At 38.4% G+C, this 20874-nt stretch overlaps 2 protein-coding genes across 3 annotated transcripts; both read left to right on the top strand.

Annotated features, from left to right (window-relative positions):
- Window positions 1-635: 635 nt before the first annotated feature.
- On the top strand, window positions 636-19521 carry LOC116100677 (olfactory receptor 51E2). 2 transcript variants are annotated; one of them, XM_031384409.1, is made up of 4 exons: window positions 636-797; window positions 6846-7672; window positions 13941-14073; window positions 17195-19521. In XM_031384409.1, exon 4 carries the CDS (start codon window positions 17246-17248, stop codon window positions 18206-18208), a length of 963 nt encoding a protein of 320 aa, XP_031240269.1. In that variant the 5' UTR covers window positions 636-797; window positions 6846-7672; window positions 13941-14073; window positions 17195-17245; the 3' UTR covers window positions 18209-19521. The 2 variants fall into 2 exon arrangements, with proteins under 2 accessions (XP_031240269.1, XP_031240270.1); XM_031384410.1 differs by lacking the exon at window positions 6846-7672.
- LOC116100679 (olfactory receptor 51F2-like) lies at window positions 6052-6996 on the top strand. Its single transcript, XM_031384411.1, has one exon. It carries the CDS (start codon window positions 6052-6054, stop codon window positions 6994-6996), a length of 945 nt encoding a protein of 314 aa, XP_031240271.1.
- Window positions 19522-20874: the final 1353 nt, after the last annotated feature.

Below are 20874 nucleotides of genomic sequence, written 5' to 3'. Positions count from 1 at the left end.
GAAAGTTAGCCTGTCTCTCTTCTAAATTAAAAGTACACGCAGTGGGCCTAGGTTGTGTTCTTTTTTATTATTATTAATCTCTAGCATTTATGGAATAGCTAGATCATAGGACATCATTATGAAATTATATATGTGGATGAATGTACAAGTTATTTCCTAATCTTAAGAAGTAGCTACGTCACTAGTGCATTCCCAGTAAGATAATGATCCAGTGTTACTCTGAATAATGCCAGACTAGGGGCTTAAAACATTACAGAGTGAAGTAACATAACAGAGATGTTTTAAGCATAAGATATTTCATTTTTTAAATTCACCTCAAATGGCCTGCTAATGGTTATGACATTTTTTGAGGTGGTGAAATTTCCCTAAATTGGATTGTGGTGATGGTTCCTGCATAATTCTGTGATTTTTTTCTTAAAAACTATTGAGTTATACACTATAAATGAGTCAATTTCATAGTATGTGTACTATATCTCAATAAAGCTGTTATTTAAAAACGTTTCCAATGAAATAGCACAAGGACAAAACTTTACATCAGCTCATAAAGCATGTAGGCTTAATCACATTCTGGAAAAGATATAAAAAGCTTGTATCAGGCAAGTGAAGTCCTCTGGGAGTGTCCACACCCTAGAGGCACAGTGAATTAGCACTGCCCCTGGGAACTGGTCCCTCGACTCTGCTTATCTCCAAACAAGCTGAATAAATCTCAACTTAAGCTCGACCCTCCCCTGGAATCTGAAGCTTCCTCCACCTTCTGAGTTAGCCTGAGAGGGACCCATTGCTGCTGGATGGGCTCTGTAAGTAAAACTTTGTTCAGTGCGAGTCCCTGCCTCTGGATGAGCCATACTGCCTTAGCACTGGGGGAGAATTGCCTTGTGGTGTGTTGAATTAGATAAGTTAATGTAATAGAGAACTGAAGTGAATGGGAAATTTTTGAATTATGGATTCCCAGGAAGTCTACAGAGAATGAGCACTTTGTTCTGCCTTCTGGAGGGCTGGGGGTGGGAGTCGTGCAGGTAACCTGTCTTTAGTCAAACTCTTTAATTGGTGTGCTGATACGTTTGTCACGATAAGGTAACCTCATTTCTAAATCCAATGACTCACACGAAAGATAAAAGCTTGCAGCTCATCACAGTGATACACTCCTGCAAAGAGCAGCACTTGGGAGACGAAGGGAGGAGGACTGGAAGCTCAGGGTGATCCTTGGCCACATACTAAGCTCAAAGTCAACCTGTGATACATGAGGCTCTGCCTCAAAAAATGCAAATCAATATCAATTTAATTTAAAAATAGAAGTGAAATTACCTGTTGTGAACAGCTTTTGCATGCCAGAGCTCTATTAGGCAGTTTACATCTAGCCCTATAGATGAGTAAACTATATTAAAAGAAGTTTACATGGCTTACAGGTTTCAGTGAAATAGGACATATTTAAGAGTATGAACATTGGAATTAAGGAAAACTGGGTTCAGAATACTGGCTGTGGTTCTCACTAGCTATCTGTGATGTTGAGTATGTTTCATAACCTCTCTCACATTTGGTTCTGACTTTTTTCTCTAAAAAAAAAGTAACTTTAAAGTAAATCTATTAATGCCTGCTATATGTTGTTTTAGTGGGGACTTAAGACTAGCCCAATAATGCTTGCTGATCTGACATATGTGTTTTAACAGTATGAATAATTTGTATTGCTGACGAGGTTTCCAAAGGATTGTCTGAATACAGATCCAACCCTTGTCTGCTACACACTATAGACCATCAGCAACAGCTTCGTTGGTTTAAATCATCAGCTAAAGGCAGACACAGGCTACAGCTCTCAGTATTACTGTGAGAAAAAAGCACGTTGTCTAAATAGGAGAGTTCACAAGAGAAAGAATGAAATTGTCTATGACTTGAGGAAAGTGAGTCTGAGGGGTCAGAGAGTGAAGGCACACTGACCAGCGGTTTGAAAGAAGCAGAAACATGAAAAATACTTACAATCTCACCCCTCAGGAGAGCAAGGCAACAGGACTGTGATTACAGGCCAGCTTGGGCTACATAGTAAAAGCTTGTCTTGGTGAAAGGAAAAAAAAGATACAGAATAATTTCTGGAAAATTTGGTGTACTGTTCTCTGATATGAGCATGCAACATTTTTAATGTAACAAAAAGATGTGATTAAAATATAACCTCAAGAACTAACTGGCATCTTGGACATCTGAGAATCTAGAATAAATAGTAAAATAAATAAATATTTGACTAGAAAGACAGATATAAAATGGAGGTGAGAGAGGGGAAATGAGTAATTTTAATTAGATGATTATTAGACCTTAATTCGATTGGCAGATAAGTGAAAGACAGGGGAGTGAGGAAGGAAATGAGCTCTGTTGGGCTCATTTGGAGGTTGGACTAGGAGGATGCTTCTCAAAAGCAGGCATTTTATTTGCTCTTTATTACCGCTGGAAGCAAAGAGCTTTTATCTGTTCTCTAAACTCTAAACTGCAAATTTTATCACCTCAGCCTGGTCCACATTTCACTGCTGCCTTCATGCTTAACCCTTCCACTTTTCTGATAACTGTTGCAATACAGAATTAGGAGATGCTGTCATTAGAGAGTAGCTGCGTGGGTCAGGTGGGTGGGTGTTATTTAAAGCCATGGTCATGATTAGGTCATCTCTAGAAGGGTCTGTGAACTGCAGAAAGGGATAGGTAAAGACAAACTTTCTACAATGCCACAATTTAGAAGGTAGAGAACAGTATTTTCTAATAAATAGTGGAAAGAGCTAATCTTTCCACTATTATCAGAGGAACCATCACTGAAGCAATTGAAAAAGAAAGGATCAAGGGAGAGGTAAGTGGGAGAAAATCATATCTGGAATTTATACAGAATATTTAGAAATACATTAGTCACTGAGTCAAAAGATTTTCTGAGAGTTCTCAGTGAGAAAATATCCAGCTTGTTACCAAGGGTGAAGGAAAAAATAAACAAAAGCAGATTGTTCTTCAAATTCTTCATTGCTCACTATAAACTATGCAAAAGGAAACCGAAGAAGAGATGGGATTTATGACTGGTCCCTCTGTTATCTAAGCACTGTGCTTAATAATGGCAGATAGTGATGGGTCCCAGTTGAGATGAGTATGTTGAAAGTCTCTACACTAAAGTGGGGAAGGCATTCATTATTGAGTTGAGGTAGAACTTGTGGATAGGACCCAATGAAACCCAGTAAAATGCTAAAGAAAGAAAGGAATGCTGTTGGAGATAAATTAGAAGAGATGGACAATGGCTTGTTCACTTATTCATAAAAGATTTGTAAATGCCTGGGTCTTGATGTTTTGCAATGCAAAATCTACCACATTATCCTTTCCGATAAATTCAAAATTCTTATGTTTTCAATCACTCATTTCTCCCTCAGCTAAGGGAAATTCATGCTAAGGACCTATTTTGCTTGGTTTTTCTTTTAGTTATCTGTTACTCCTATCACCTTTCATGTTATCTATGTCCAGAGCACTCTGGACATAGTGTTTCCACTCCTGTAAACTCATATCTAACCACCAAAAGTTTAGTTACAGTTCATCTCCTTTGTTGCTCTTTCCTAGAATTAATTCCTCTCCACACTTAACCCAGACCCATTCACATACACAGAACACAGATACATGGCTCTGTACTTAGATGCCCCCTACCTTAGTGCACTCTACAATTAGTACCCCATTTCTTCATCTATGACCCTGGGGTTCTTGCTGTACCTATACAGTATCTAATGTGCCACTCATATTCAAAACTGGTCAATTTTTGTTGTTGATTAGAGTCACTGGACTTGTATTACAGAAGATGTTTTGAGATTTACAAGTGTGAGGTATGTGGTCTACGACAACTTCTTTGGCTACCTCAGGCACAAAATCATCTCAGACTTGCTTCATGCCTTAGTAACTAAAAGACTCTGTGAGAATCTACTATTGACTGACCTAAAGGTTTATGATAGATAGTCAACAGCTTATAAAAAGTTCCTGGCTGTGAAAAGGGATAGCAAGTCAGCTCTTGGTCTAGCATGGTGGAAGAGAAACTATAAAAAGCTTTGGTCCAAGAGTGAGAAATGGCCCAGGTAAGACTGAGACAAAACAGACAACTTGAGTTCACTGCTGCCAGATCAAATATGGATCAAGTCAAACTGTACTGTACAGTTTGCTTTGTTTGTCATCTTTCATCAAGAAAGGGAAGGAAGAAATTATCAAGACGAAAGAACACTGGACATGAATAAATTGAATTATTGCTAAATAAGTTACTAAGAAATCAGGATGAAACACATTATTCACTTAGTAGTTTAACTTTTTAAAGTCATCTTTTGTAAAACTTCCCAGAACTTAATGACAAAAATATCAACTTAAACATTATATGTGAAATAACAGGTGTGGTGGACAGAATTATGAGACACTGCATTCCGTAGCCACTATTGTTCACTGGTGTGCAACTACACTTTGTTTTGGAATTACTCAAAAATCCCACTGATATTTCTCCCTCTCTTAGTTATGAACTCTTCAAGGGAAGATTTTGTGCTATCCTTTAGTTTCTAATACAGAAATATGCAAATGACCATTACTTATGAAATATCCCTGAGACTGAGAAGCAATAGTCTTTCTTATGGCATTTGAAAAGTCTTAGTATTCTGCTTCTCAATGTAAACAATGCACAGAAAAAGGTCACTGCTTTTTCTATAAACCTTTCTTCTGTTCTACAAATCTACTGAATGACCACATTATGATAATGTTCTTCTTCCTTTCTTGACTTTCTTTGATTTTTAAAATTCTTGGTTTTTTTTGAAATAATTCTATTTTAAACAACAAATTATAATTGTATATATTTATAAAATACAATGTGATGTTTCCCTAAACATGCATAGATATATAGATAGATAGATAGATAGATAGATAGATAGATAGATAGATAGATAGATATAAAGAGATGCTGGAATGATCAAATCAAGTCAATTAGTGTATCTACCACCTCAATTTGTTATTATTTGGGGTGATTACATAGTTAGACTATCCTCTTGTACCTGTTTAGAAGTATATAATACATTAATATCAGTCCTTAATTCTTTTCATTTTGATGACCATACATTTCTGACATTAATTTCATTACCCTCCTGAGGACACTCACAACAGAAAACATTAGAGTCCCAAACTATACTCGATACAAGTACCTTTTACCTTTTCCCTCTAGTATTCCAATAATTTCAATTATTTTTCCAATTTATGTTTAGTAAGTTTCCCTAGGATAGCCCTTACAGTGGAACTTTATGTGAATATGTGTGTGTATGTGTGTGTGTGTACATGTGCACGTGTGTGTGTGCGTATGCATGTGCACATGTGTTCTGGAATCATTCAGATGTCTCTCTGTGCCCATTCACATACTATGCTTGCTGTCTGTCACTTAGTGTCTTTCTTGTCAACCAAAGGACCTGCCCCCCAACTGACCACTTCTCATTGAGCCCTCTCCAAACACAGCCTTAATCTGTTTATCCCCAAACCTCCATTTCAAATTCATGGATACCTGTCTGTGTCTGCCTAGTCTAAATTTTCTACTCAGAGGAAAATGTGATCTTTTTCAATGATTTATTTTCCTCTGCAAAACAAGACAGAAACATTTCATTATTTCTCCCATGCCGTATGTTTCCACAAAAGCATGCAGAGAATCTATTGTAAAGAATTAATCATTCAAAAATTTAAAACAAAAATAGTTGACTATGTTAACATGTTATAGCAAATGGGTACTAGTGTTCCTGTATCATCCACAGCTGGAAGAGTGAAAGCACAGATCACACAGACATAGACAGCTAGCAACAAAAAGCCTCAGAGGCAAAGAGTTGTGGGCTGAGACATTTCTTTCAAGAATAAAAAAATATTGTTGCAATAGGTAAAATCATACAATGTTTTTACCAATGTAAAGGTGTCATTTCTCTTTTTATATATTGCATAGATGCTCATCTTTGGTCAAATGTATGTTGGATAAGATTATTTATAAATAGAATACACAAAAGAAATGCAGATTTTTGTTTTAGCTCTCTTCTATAATTTTAATCTAGCATGCCAACCTTCCAGAACACCACAGCTTCTTCGATCATTTTCCTGCTCACTGGTGTGCCGGGGCTAGAAGCCTTCCACACCTGGATCTCCATTCCCTTCTGCTTTCTCTATGCCACTGCCCTGTCAGGGAACAGCCTGATTCTCTTTGTCATTATCACCCAGCCCAGCCTCCACGAGCCCATGTATTACTTCCTCTCCATGCTGTCCACCACTGACCTCGGGCTGTCCATATCCACTCTGGCCACCATGCTGGGGATATTCTGGTTCAATGCCAGGGAGATCAGCTTCAATGCCTGCTTGTCACAGATGTTCTTCATTAAACTCTTCACTGTCATGGAATCCTCAGTGCTGTTGGCTATGGCTTATGATCGTTATGTGGCCATCTCCAACCCTCTTAGGTATGCCACTATTTTAACTGATTCCAGAATAGCTCAAATTGGGGTGACAATTGTCATCAGAGGGACTGTAATGTTGACACCAATGGTCGCACTTCTTAAGAGACTAACCTTCTGCAGCAGCCGCGTGCTCCACCACTCCTACTGTTTCCACCCCGATGTCATGAAGCTCTCATGCACAGACACCAGGATCAACAATGTGGTTGGGCTAACTGCCATGATCTCTACTGTTGGTGTGGACTCAGTCCTTATTCTTCTTTCCTATGTCCTGATCATCAGAACTGTCCTCAGCATTGCTTCCCCAGAAGAGAGGAAGAAAGCCTTCAGCACGTGTGTCTCCCATATCGGGGCTGTGGCTGTGTTCTATATTCCGTTGATCAGTCTGTCCTTTGTTCACAGATTTGGGAAACGAGCTCCACCCTATGTCCATACCATGATTGCTAACACCTACCTGCTCATCCCTCCTGTCATGAACCCCATCATCTACAGTGTGAAGACCAAGCAGATACGTAAAGCTGTGATAAAAGTTCTCCAATCTAAAGAAATATAAAATCATAAAAGCCTAGAGCTAGACGGCCTATGTTGTCAATTAATGCTAGACTGCATCTTGAATGTCAGTTACTCTAGCCCCTTTACAGATGAGGAAACACTGATATATAAATGGGAAGCAATGTATAGCCTTATGTCGAGAGTGCCTCTCCCTCCACAATGTTTTTTCTAAGCTGCCTCTTTTCTAGCTTTGTCAATACCCCTTTTATTCTTATCTCATCATAGCAGTTACATTTTCATATTACATCATTCCTTCATAGAAAAGTAGGTATGCCATCTACTGTTCAAAGAAACTTCTCTGGTGAAGATTGACAGCTTCTATAGAGAGAGAGAAATGTGTATTTAGAAGGTAGTTTGATACTATGTCTTTTTGGCAAAATAATAGTAATAGTTTAATCCTAGGGCCTGTGATCTTCACAACCATGAGTTCTTGGCCAGATTTACATCAGACATAAATAAATACTGTGGAGTCAGCTTTAAAGCACATCATAAAACAAGTGTTTACCCCCAAAACATTCTACCCCAATTTCACCTATGAATATATGTTGCCAGTTCTATCATTATTGCGGCTTGTGGTACTCACAGCTAGGTAAGGTGATCAGTGACTTTTGTTCTCTAGCAGCCTAGATGGCACCTTCTGGCACTATGAAAACCACCCAGCAGGGGGAAGCTTTCAGGTCAGTACCAGCTTTATTTCTCTATTACCAAAGTGTGTGGTATTGTCAGAAATAGGGTCTTGCCATCAAGTTTTGGTAGTCATCCAAGAGCAGTGGCAGTAGCCTGCATTGTTTTGAGGCCTCTGGGATACCATTTACCAACAACTATTTTAAAAATGGTATCCTATTCCCAGTACTGGGATTTTTACAACCTATGGCTTCAGGAAGGAGCCTCATCCTTTCTCTTAATTATTGCTTGTCTTGACATCCATGTGTTGAAATATACCAGAGCTTTGTCCTCAGGACTCTTCTTCCTTTTGTGCTTCTTTTTCTGGCATTTTATATTGTATTATGACATTAAATACCATCAATACTGAACAAACACAAATTAACATTTATAATCGACAATCATCTAATATGTATCAATGTCTGCATCCAGATGTCTCAATCATCTTAGATAATCTTAATAGCCCCATAATAAAAATATGTGCTTATCTACTACAAGCTTCCTTAAATAGAAACTCTGTTTCCCAAGTTGCTGAGATGAAATACTTGTAGTAACTCTTTTTTTTTTATTTTAGATATTTTCTTTATTTACATGTGAATTTCTCCATTCCCAGTTTCCCCTCCAAAAAACAAAAAAACAAACAAAAACAAACCCCTGTTGCCTCCCCCTCCCCATGCCTGCCACCCTGCCCTCTCCCACTTTCTGGCCCTGGCATTCCCCTACACTGGGGCACAGAACCTTCACAGGGCCGAGGTCCTCTCCTCCTATTGACGATCGATTTTGCAATCCTCTACCATACACATGCTGCTTGAACAATCAGACCCCTCTATGTGCAGTCCTTGGTTGGTGGTTGAGACCCTGGAAGCTCCGAGGGTACTAGTTAGTTCATGTTGTTGTTCGTCCTAAGGGGCTGCAAACCCCTCAGCTCCATTGGTCTTTTCTCTAATTCCTTCACTGGGGACCCTGCACTCAGTTTGATGGATGGCTGTGAGCCTCTACATCTGTGTCAGTCAGATACTGTCAGAGCCTCTCAGGAGATAGCTATATTTAGGCTGGCTTACCCTTCCTTCTGTCTCTGCTCCATAGTTAATCTCTGCAACTCCTCCCGTGGGTATTTGGTAACTCTTATGCCTTGCTTTTACTCCTGTTCCACATCTAACTGTCTATCAACAAATCCAGAATCCAACCACCTACATTGCTTCCACTGCTACCATCAGGATGCTAACCATCATCTTGCACCCAGATAGCTTTCTGGAGAGTCTTCCTTCATGTGTAGTTATTCTAGTACCTGTGGCAGGTCATATCACTCCCTGTTAACACACTTCCATTGGTTCATGTGTGCCCAAGAGGAAACTTTCAGTGACTATATAGTAGCATCTAAGGTCCTCTATATGCTCTGAGTCTCCTCCACTATTGCAGTTCTCTTTCCCAGTGTCCTTGAATCTCCCTCGTAAATCTGCATTAGCCTCCTGATATCTTCTTATATCATCCAGCACACTACACAGCATTTCAGTTCACCCTCAACATTTTTCTGCCTGTGATGTTTTCTCCCCGAGATCTACTGATTAGCTTACATCCTGTCTTCATGTAGGTTCTTACTCAGGTGTAAATTACTACAGGACCCCTAACATTATAAGAATAATAATCATAACAGTAATATTTCTCCCTCAGTTTCTGAAAGTATCTACCCCCATCCTTACCTGCTTTATATTTAATCCCTAGCACTTTCAAAACCTAACCAACTATATACTGGGGGGAGGGGGGATGTTTTGGTTTAGTTTGGTTTGATTTTCCCATCACAAGATAAGGTTTTTTGAGGATAAGGAATTTGTGTCTCTGGGTGTCCGACCTCCATTTACCTCTTTAAAAATAAAATAAAATGTATTTAATGTATGAGTGCTCTGCTGCATATATAGCCACCTGCCAGAAGAGCATCATATCCCCCTATAGATGGTTGTGAGCCACCATGTGGTTGCTGGGAATTGAACTTATGACATCTGAAGAGCAGTCAGTTCTCTTAACCACTGAGCCATCACACCAGCCCCTCTATACACCTCTTAAGAATTCTTTATCTTCTGTATAGTACTCGAAGCCCTATGAAAACCTTACATTTCTTCTATCCCAAGTATTCTCTGTCACTTCAAGCTTTTGCACAAGCTGTTATCTCCACCTATGGTAGCATTCACTACCAACACCCTCCCACTTAGAAAAGAGGTGATTTATTTAGAGGATCCCTGACCCCATCAATCTGCCTGTTGCCCCACCCTGATGCACCAGCATCACCTTGTGCTCATTTCTCATGATGATCCTCTTCAGATTCTATTTCAACAGTGTTTTCCAAAGGGGCTCTGTGTTCATTTATCAAGATCAAAAGCTGAATCTTCTTCACTGGTGTCTTGTTTTCACACTTGTATTAATAGTGTCTGGCTCCCTGTTTCTTTATATGGCCATTCTTATGGATGACTTTGGTTTGGTTTGGTTTTGAAGCAGTATCATAAAATTTCCCATGGTAACACTGAACTACCTCAACCTTATAGGTAGCTAGGACTACAGGTGTGCGTGCCACCATGCCTAGTACCATACTTTCTTTCAACCTCAGTTGAACTGATGATATCCAAATAAATAAATATTATCTGAGAATATGTATAAGAATTTAGATGGCACACAAAAACATAATAACCTTTTCATAGTTTCCAAGATATTTATTCATGAAGCTTCTTATTTTGAAGGATGCTGTACAAGATTCCCTCTGATCATTTGACTTAGTGCCACTTTCCTAATTTTGTGCAGCCTTGTGTCTCTCTCTCTCCTTTCCAACATAAAACTTCCCTTGTATATTCCTTAATAAACATGAGTTAAAAGCAAAAAAATTAGTTATGGAACCATTTGTGTAGATGACGTGTATTTTGAAATAAATGCCAATTTCTGTTTATTTCCATCCCTTTCTGTTCTCTGAATCTCACAGATCATGTTCTTCATACAGTAATAACTCATAATGAAGCAATGATAAAAGTCCAAGATAACTGCAGAAAAATCCAAGAAGGAAAGATGGAGAGATCAAAGAATGTAGGCTTCCATGTTAGATTTTTGCCTGGTTTGCTATATAAGGTGTGGTACTTGGAAATCAATGAGACAGAGTAGGAAGTGACTTGAGCTGAGAGCAAAAGATGACAGTATTCAGTATGAGAACTAGAGAAGAGCACACCTGTTAGTTAACCAACACCAAATGGTCAGCCCTGAAAACATTCATAGCAAGTAACAGAGTATAGACTGAGCTGGTTGGATTCATGCATTTAGGAATATACATTATATACACATATACATCATATACTTATAAATGTACATATGTATATACATATTTATATAATCCTATACCTATACTTATACCTATACCTATACATCATAAAAATATACATATATGTATATATATATAATAACAATTAATGAAAAATAGATCACAAATTTGAAAGTGAGCAAGAAAGGTTTTGTGTGTGTGTGTGTGTGTGTGTGTGTGTGTGTGTGTGTGTGTGTGTGTGTGTGTAGGAAGGTTTGGAGAGAGAAAGAAGGGAGAGATGATATAATTATAGTATCAAGACATTAAAGAATTATTTTTCTTTTTATTATTTTATTAATTATGGCCAAGTGGGACTCTGCCCCCCATTATTTGGTCATTTCATTTAAATCACCCACATATATGTATATGTTTCAGGAAGTTTCTACTATATTAGGTGTCCTACTATCCCTCAAATGTACCTTAATTTTAGCTATCTCTCCTATATTCTCTCCCATACCCCTTCTCCCCTCCTCCTCCACATTTGATCCTCCCATTCTACCCTCCTCTTACAGCCATTCTATTTCCTTCTTCTAACGAGAATCATTTTACTGGAGATAAGAAGGAATCTCAATCTCAAAAGCCAGACACTGATTTTCATGCACTTCTAGAGATATTCTTCCTGCTCACTAACTTGTGGAGAACCCTAGTGTCCCAATCCCTGGAAACTTGTGAGCTCTCATAATTATAAATGGTCAACTTGACACTGAGAATGTGTAATTTGCAGAGCAAACGTCATGCACTGACCAAGTTTGTTCTCTAGTTTCCTAGAAACCAGAGTAACAACAGTCCTATGGGCATTATGTTTAGAAGGAAAATTAGACATGATGGGTTAAAGAATAAACTACAGAAGATAAGGAAAAAGGTATACCACTTAAGTTCAAATTCATAAGCACGCCTAATCTTATCTTCCTGAAATTCATCCTTCTAACAACTTCTAAAAATGTAATTTAATACACGGGCAGAGTTCTGATGTCCTTGAAATGACCTCTTCATTCTCCTCCTAAGTCCAACTTAATAAAACCTATCTTTAAATCACATCAATCTGCCTTCTTATTTTCTCTGATCTCTTTGTATTGCTCCAGCAACACCACTCTACTTAGAGAATTCTGTTTCCTTCTGCTATGATTTATCTCTGACTAAAATCCTCTTCTGGGGGTGGAGCATGGAAAGATAGCTTAGCATGTAAGAACACTAGATGCTCTCCAAAGGACTAGGGTTTAATTCCCAGCACTCACATGTCAGCTTACAACCATCTGTAACTCTAGTTCCAGGGAGACCTAATGCCCTCTTCTGGAGTCTGCAGACACAAGACACATAGACATATAGAAATATGAGCATACTCATTTATATGAATTATTTTTAAAAACCTCTTTCTTTAACCCACCCCAGTTAGATTGTTTCTATTCAAGTCCTCATTAAAATCACTGATATTTCCTATTATTTCTTATTATGTCAAGAGTGTGTAGATGTTACTTTAGCAACTTAGGGTAGTGACCTGATTATATTCATCTCTGTATTCTCTAAGAGAAATATAATGTCTACCTAAAGCCAGTATTGAAAAAAACATGCTTTTATGCAATAAGTGAATGAACACATTCTTAAATATAGATGTATCATAGGTCTTTATACAGAATTAACAAGACAATAATTATGTTTCTGATTTTAGAATGGCAATAACAAGATAAGACATATTTGAGGCAAACCTAGAAAGAATAGGAGATAAGGCAAGATAAATATCACCCAAAGATAAAGACATACATGGCTAGGTACAAAGGAGGGCACATGTCACTAGAGAAGAAATATTAGAGAGCTTAGAAATGCAGCTTCTTGGAGAATATGGTGCTTTAGATAGATTTTAAAGGTTTGAAGTGTGAAGTCCCTGAAAATAAACAGTGAAAGAAAGACCAGAATAGACAATAATAGTTCAATAAAAACAAGCCCATATAGTGGAAACTAATCTGTAAAGTTATATCTAGTCTGAGGGAAGACTGTAAAGTGATGATTAATGCTATAAGTTCCTATATGGGCAAGTCACAGAGTCTTCCTTTATCCCAACCTCTCCCCTCCCCTCTTCTCTCCCCTCAAGTACACTGCCTGCCTTGTTCCTAAGCACTAGACAGGCTTATTCCTTGAGAAACTTATTTGCCATCTCTGTTCCTTCTTCCTGAAACAATCTTCCCCAGATATTTCCATAGATATATCTTCCCTTCTCTCTCCAAGTATCTCTCCACCAGGCAGCCTCACTTCCCTCCTTCCAATATTAATATGTTCCTTATCCTCTTCTTTGTTTTCTCCTTATGACTATCTAGCATTCTCTTTAGTTAATATGTTAATTTAATTTTGTTTCTATCTCATCAAAAAGTATTCTTCATAACCCTTGGAATTTCCTTTGTTTTGTTTATAAAATTGCAGGCTCATAGTAAACACTTGTTGAAGGTGAATGAATAAACAATGCATGAGATTCTCCATCTAATATTATCACTGCATAATATAGACCAAAAAGCCATCTTTACTCATGTCACAGGCATGACTTCATCATATCAGGGGCTGTGCCTAAACTGAAAGATAAGTAGAAGAGAGTTATGGAGATGTGAATGAACCTATTTTGAGTTATAGGGCTACATTTTAGTGTACTTATTTGTATCTTAAGCCTGATGTGAACTCCAAGAGTTCAACAATCATTACTATTCATCTATTCATACCCTTCGCCTGCTGTGTCTAGCAGATTAAGTAATGAGGAAACACTAACCTTGTGGCTGACTGTGGAAATTAGATCAGCTCAGAGGAGTGGGAACACGTGTTTGTTATCAAGAGACTCACATGTGTCATTGTGGTAATGGTGGCAGAGACCTTGGTCCTTTGAGATTGCTTCCTTAGACATGAAAAGTGAGAAGCCGGTGAGAGAAGTACACAAGTGGACATGAACATTTCACTCCTCTATCTGCCAGATCCCTAGAGCATCAGCTGGTATTCCAGCAGCTTGTTCCCTGAGCCTACTGAGTAGCATTATAAAGAGACCTGTTCCAGAAAGTGAAAGCCAGATCCAGCTGCGCTCCTTGAGTAGAACTACGCCATTCCCAGGTGAGTGCTCTCTTACCAAGAGCCTGGCATCACAAGGGTCCTGCCACATTAAGGTTCTGTGAAGACCCCGCATGCTTCATTCTGAGACAAGCCCCAGAGCCTTACCTGATGAATTTTAGAAAGGCAGTGGTATGTAACAGAATTTTGTTCAACTATAAAGACTGAAATAATACAATCTACAGAAAAGTGGATAGAACTGGAGATCATTATGTTAAGCAAAGTAAACGAGACTCAGAATGACAAATGCTCTCATGTGCAGAGTCTAGATGTGGTGTGTGTGTGTATGTGTGTGTGTGTGTGTGTGCGTGTATGTGTGTGTGTGTGGTGTGTGTGTGTGTGTGTGTGTGTGTGTGTGTGTGTGTGTGTGTGTGTGTGTGTGTGTGTGTGTGTGTGTGTTGTTGAAAGTAAAAGGGGGACTATCAGAATGGAGGAAAGAGATTTTAGAATAGAAAGAAAAGGTTTATGCAGTTTATATGGCTTGAAGAAGGAGAAAATATTTGAGTGTGTTAAGGGGACCAGCAAAAACATGGTAAGGAGCTGAACAAGAACAATGTGCAATAACACATTTCTATGAAAATATCACACTTTTACTTTGCTAACTTAAAAAAAAAAAACTAATGTTTAGACAGCCTAAAGAAGCTTCATTAGCAAGTAAAGTAAATCCGTATATCATCTTTGGGGAAAACTGTAATCGTAACAGTTTTTTGTTCTAATCCACAAGCACTATGCATCATTCCATTTGTCAAATACTGTCTTTAATTTCTTTCAGTAATGGTTTGAAGATCCCAATGTGTACATTTTCTTCTGGTTTTGGCTAAATGCATTATCTCTGATGCTAGTGTGAATAAAAAGGTCTTGGAAGACCAATTTCTGATACTTCATTATTATTGTTAGAGAAATATTGACTAAATGCTATCATATGCTATAACCTTGCTATCCTACTGATTACATAATTGTTTTGTACACTTTTTAGGTTATGTAGCCTTTTTAAAAGGTAGTTTTACCTCCTTTAAAAATAACACAAAACAGAACAGAAACTAGTTCTGTGCTTTAAGTGCCAGCAAGGCTGGACAGGTGCTCTGCGGAGCAATGGATTAGGAAAGTGTCTGAGTCTGTGGATGAGACAGACCCTTAAATATGTGAATAACACAAAAGTCCTTGAGAGTACAAAATGTGACTGTTTGCCTCTTGTTACCCCTCCAGTCTGACTTCTCGTGTTGTCCCCATTTCTCTAGGGTCTAGTGGCCAAGTAACATGGTTTTTCTCCAAAAAAAAAAAAAAAAAAAAAAAAAAAGTTGCTTAGCTTTTTCCCATACCACATAGAGTCTTTTGTTGGGACATTTGCATTCTTTCCCATGAGTTGTTTATGACAGACACAAAGATTCAAGATAAAAGCTATCTAGTATCTCACTGAAGAATGCAGTTTTCTCAGACAGCAGCACGTAGCAAGGTTTGGAATCCACTATGAGAAGAAGCTGTTCTTTTACCTACACAAGCCATAATGGTGGCAAAAATCAAGATCAGTGTGATATGGAACCCTTAATCTGTTTGCCTTTGCTCATCCAAAATAGGGACAATCTAGTTTTAAAAATCTCTCATTTTATTATACTCTAAACTCTCTCCATTAAGGTAAAGGGCATGGATTAGCTTTATTGAAGACCTTGTTTAGAAGAGGAATATAGGCCTGGGAGAGAAAAACAAATTAATCTGGATCACCTGGATACTGTCACCAAAGACACCTGCATCATTAATTCTTCACATCAAAGCTCCTCATGCTCACAGCCAGGCCAGGCACTTTTGATGTTAACGAGCTCTGAAAACAGGACATTAGGGAGCTGGACAGGGAAAGGGTTTGATGTGAAAGCTCAGGTGTGTGGGTGGATACAAGATTAAAACAAAACAACATTATGCTACACAAAATAAAAAGAAATAACTCCTCAGTATGAATTATTTATTGGCACAGGTTCCCAGGACTCTCAGAATATCATACTAAAAAAATCAGTAATACCTCTTCCCAAATCAGGGCTTCACACACACACACACACACACACACACACACACACACACACACACACACACAGCCCGCAAATCCTATTTGGGGCAAAAGAAATACCCTTGGAGGTGATTTCCAGGCATAAAGATGTTTGCTGACTGGGAACAAAAAGCTGTCATAGGAAACATGCCTGGTAGCTAGGATCTGCTGGAGGTGAACAATCTTATCACCACCTCCATCTGCAAAAACATGATTAGAGTGAGCTGCTAGATTTTTGCTTTCTGAGTTGCTATTGTGTTTTCTCCCTCCCCCTCTGCAAACTTAGAACCAAGGACTTAGAATCCTGAATATTTGAAAAATATTTTCTATCCTCTCTATCTTGGAAGATCTTTATTCCCTCTTCTGTCTGCCTAATTCTGCTCATGCTTCAAGACTGAAATGTAAAGACCATCTTTTCCAGGATGGCTGCTGTCTTTGTCATCCCCTGCAGTCAATGAATTCCTTTGCAAGCCTTTATCACAGTGCTCTGATGTCCTTGTTCCTTACCCATCCCATACCCTAGGCAAGCTATGTAAGATCAAAAGGAATGGTTCTCATAGCTGCTTCTCACAGATAGCATTGTGCTTAACTGGTGATGCAAGTAAATATTTCTGAAATTTGAATTAATAAGTATAAAAAGAGAGGGGAAAGGAGAAATGTGAAGGAAGAAAATAGAAATAAAGTGGTGTCAGTGAAGTATGAGGGCATCAGAGGAGAAGAAAGTGGGAGAGAGGGGGAAGGAAGGTGTCTTTATCTGAAAAGAGAGTTAATACAGTGATTTCATGAGAAGGGAGCACCTACTATCCAGACAATGAAGATAGGGACAGAAGAGAATCTGAAGAAATCTAGAGGAAGCCACATTTTGGAGATAAGTATATTTCCTCCCAAAGCTTTATTTTGAAATTTTTAAATGTACCTTAGTAGCAGTAATTAAAGAATTTTGAGCATTTACATTTCTTCCAGTAGGAACAGAGAGCCTTGTAGCTTGTGTGGGAGCTGGGTAATGGTTGGAGAAGGAGTGAGAAGGGAAGGAGTGCTAATACCACTAAGTTCCAGGGGACTCTCTGATTCTGTTCCATGTCCTTACAGGCTGTCAGTGTGGCCTCTCCCTCTTCCAGCCTGCCCCATTTGGTGTCAGCGATGAGCTCCTGCAACTTCACTCATGCCACCTTCATGCTTATCGGTATTCCAGGACTGGAGGAAGCTCACTTTTGGTTTGGCTTCCCCCTGCTTTCCATGTACGCTGTAGCATTATTTGGAAACTGCATTGTGGTCTTCATCGTGAGGACAGAGCGGAGCCTGCATGCTCCCATGTACCTTTTTCTCTGCATGCTGGCAGCTATTGATCTGGCTTTGTCCACGTCCACAATGCCCAAGATTCTCGCCCTCTTTTGGTTTGACTCCCGGGAGATTACTTTTGATGCCTGTCTTGCCCAGATGTTCTTCATTCATGCTCTCTCAGCAGTTGAATCTACCATCCTGTTGGCCATGGCCTTTGACCGGTACGTGGCTATCTGCCACCCTCTGCGTCACGCAGCTGTGCTCAACAATACAGTAACAGTCCAAATCGGCATGGTGGCTCTGGTCCGAGGATCCCTATTCTTTTTTCCACTCCCACTGCTGATCAAGCGACTGGCATTCTGTCACTCCAATGTGCTCTCCCACTCCTATTGTGTCCACCAGGATGTGATGAAGTTGGCCTATACAGACACATTGCCCAATGTAGTCTATGGTCTAACTGCCATTCTGCTAGTCATGGGTGTAGATGTCATGTTCATCTCCTTGTCCTACTTCCTGATTATACGGACGGTTCTGCAGCTGCCTTCCAAGTCGGAGCGAGCTAAGGCATTTGGGACCTGTGTGTCACACATTGGTGTGGTCCTGGCTTTCTATGTACCACTCATTGGCCTGTCAGTGGTGCACCGTTTTGGAAACAGCCTAGATCCCATTGTGCATGTTCTCATGGGGGATGTCTACCTGCTGCTGCCTCCTGTGATCAACCCCATCATCTACGGTGCTAAGACCAAACAGATCAGAACACGGGTGCTGGCTATGTTCAAGATCAGCTGTGATAAGGACATTGAAGCTGGGGGAAACACGTGACCCTTACCATTCTATCACCCTTGTCCTATATGGCTTAATATAATAATTTCATCACACCTGCTTAATTCCAGTCACCCAAAAGCACGTTAGTGCTTTTCCTGAACAGGATAGTGAACTAAAGTATGGTTTATCTTCATCATGGATATAATGTGAAATAATCTTTTTCAATGAATATTATGTGTTTTAAATATTCTGCTGTAAAATGAGACCCATTGATAACACTACATGAAACAACTAGGATTTGTGATTTAAACTAACTATCAGGTTTGTGATTTGAATGAAATATGTTCAAACTACTAACAACATGTTTATTTCTATTTCATTTGTTATAGAGCTATTGTTTGACTATAATGTTTAACTTCTGAAATGTGGAATATGAAGTTGACAGTATGGTAGCCAAGGGTTTCCTCGGTCACTACCCAGGAACATATCCGAGCTCTAAATAGTAAGGCTTATGAATGTATGGTGTATGCTTAACATGTTCCAGATCTTGTGATGAGTGCTTTTCAGCCCTTCTGTGATCTCGTTCTTTTCCCAGGGAAGACACCACTTTTGCCCACCACAACATGTGATAGAGGCTTTAATGAGCAAAGAAACTTTCTTGTATGTGCTGTGCCAAGATTTTAAATTAAATTTGATAATTGAATACATTTGCTTTACTACCGTGTTATATTGCTTCCTGTTTAACATCTGCCATCTATTTCCTCTGCCTATTACAAATCCTGTTTTCTTTCTGCTGTGCTAACATGGATGTCTTTGTGTTTGTGGTAAGTGATTAACCCTGTTCTGGCAGAGGCCAACAACCTGTTCTTTGTGATAGAGTAGCTGCTTCCTCTCAGATGAACAGAAGAGGGTTAAATTTTTTTAGTCTCTTTCATATCTTTGATTATGTCTTCTTTGTATAGATTGTGTTCTGTAACTGTCAAATCTCTTGAATATATAACATATGATATTGTCTGAGTCTTGACTTAGGTATCAAACAACATAGTAATTTATCTTAAAATGTTCAGTATTATTTTTACTATTTTTATGTTCATAAGGTAACTGGGAGACATGAGTGACTCTCAGTCCTCTTTACCAACAGTGCAAAGGGCCTGCCAGGTATGGGTTGTACAATTTTAAAGATGTTAAAGAACTTATGTCATGTAGAATATTCCCTCTATATTGAGTGGATGATGAAAAGGTTCTTAGATTAGGATTATTAGTAGTACCTACAAAATAATGTTAATATAGTTAATGTACACATAGTGCTTAAAATGTTGAGATTTATATAGTATGTATCTGCCACAATAAAAAATCATTTAAAATACTGTAAAATATTTTATTGTCAAATATATAACATTAATGAGGTAATGAGGTAAGAGGTTTGGATATGTTAGGTTAAAATATATATATATATATATATATATATATATATATATATATATATATATTGTTAAGGCTTATAAAAATAGCTCCAAAAGGATGAAATATCAACATTCCAGTAGTGTGCTGTAGTTACAACAGACCCGTGTTATAGCCCTGTAGAGCTCTCATGAAGGCTGGTTCCTACACATTCTCAGGAAGGACAACAAGATGCTTCAATCATTGAACATCCTGAGGCAAGTTACTCATTTTCTTGGCATTTTTCTACCTATAATTTTATAACAGGATTCATTTCCAAAACCAAAAGCAGAAACAAAAAACTCCAAGCAAACTTTGTTGTTCTTTCTGTGAACATTATATAGTAATTTAACAGGATCTTTCTGATTGGAGTGATAAAATAATAATAATCATGTGGATGAGGAAAACTCATTTGACATTGTTATGACTAACATTTTAGATAAACTTGGATAGTACATGGCCTCCAAATATTTGAACATACATTTTTTCTAGATATATCTATGATGATGTGTTTTTTGTGATATTAACATTTAAATCAGTAGAATTTGAAAATAAAGAACAGACTGTCCTCCTTTATGTGGAGATGCCTTGCTCATTCAGATGACATTGAGTAAAACAAAGACTTCCCCTGGGCAAAAAGGAATTGTGTAACACGGTGGTGTTGGTTCTTCCTTGAACTTCCACTCTAAAAGCCCACCCTGTGGATTTTGGATTGACAAGCCTCCCCTTAATCATGCAAGCCTATTCTCTAATATAAATTTCATTTTTTTCATTCCATTATGTCTATCAGTCACTCTTTTTATCTATTCACCCATTATCACCTCTGAAATTTATTTTTTATTTTTTATTTTATATGTATGAATGTTTTGCTTCAATATATGTCTATACACTACATGTATTCAGTGCCCTCTGATCCCCTGGGACAGGAGATACAGACAGGGTACATGTAAGTGTCTGTTATTGAACCCCAGTGATCTGGAAAAGTAGCCAGTGCTCTTGACTGCTGAGCTCTCTTTCAGCTCCCATCTAGAGATTCTTACTTAACTAAGACATGAAAAGCTGATACAGAAGAAAAGTGTTCCTGTGAGCGGCTAAACTGTGAAGGGAAAGTCAAAACTTGAAATCAAAACCATGAAAAACACTAGCATGTGAAATATACTATAATTATGTATATATACAATATATGTAAATATACTGAAATTAACTGTAGCAGCCCAATTTTCATAGGCATTCCTATCAATCTAAGCTCAAATTTTGTAAAACTGGTTTATTCAGCCCATGTG

This window comes from Mastomys coucha, unplaced genomic scaffold (assembly GCF_008632895.1).
Source record: "Mastomys coucha isolate ucsf_1 unplaced genomic scaffold, UCSF_Mcou_1 pScaffold21, whole genome shotgun sequence".
NCBI lineage: Eukaryota > Metazoa > Chordata > Mammalia > Rodentia > Muridae > Mastomys > Mastomys coucha.
This window is presented reverse-complemented; position numbering and strand designations above follow the sequence as displayed.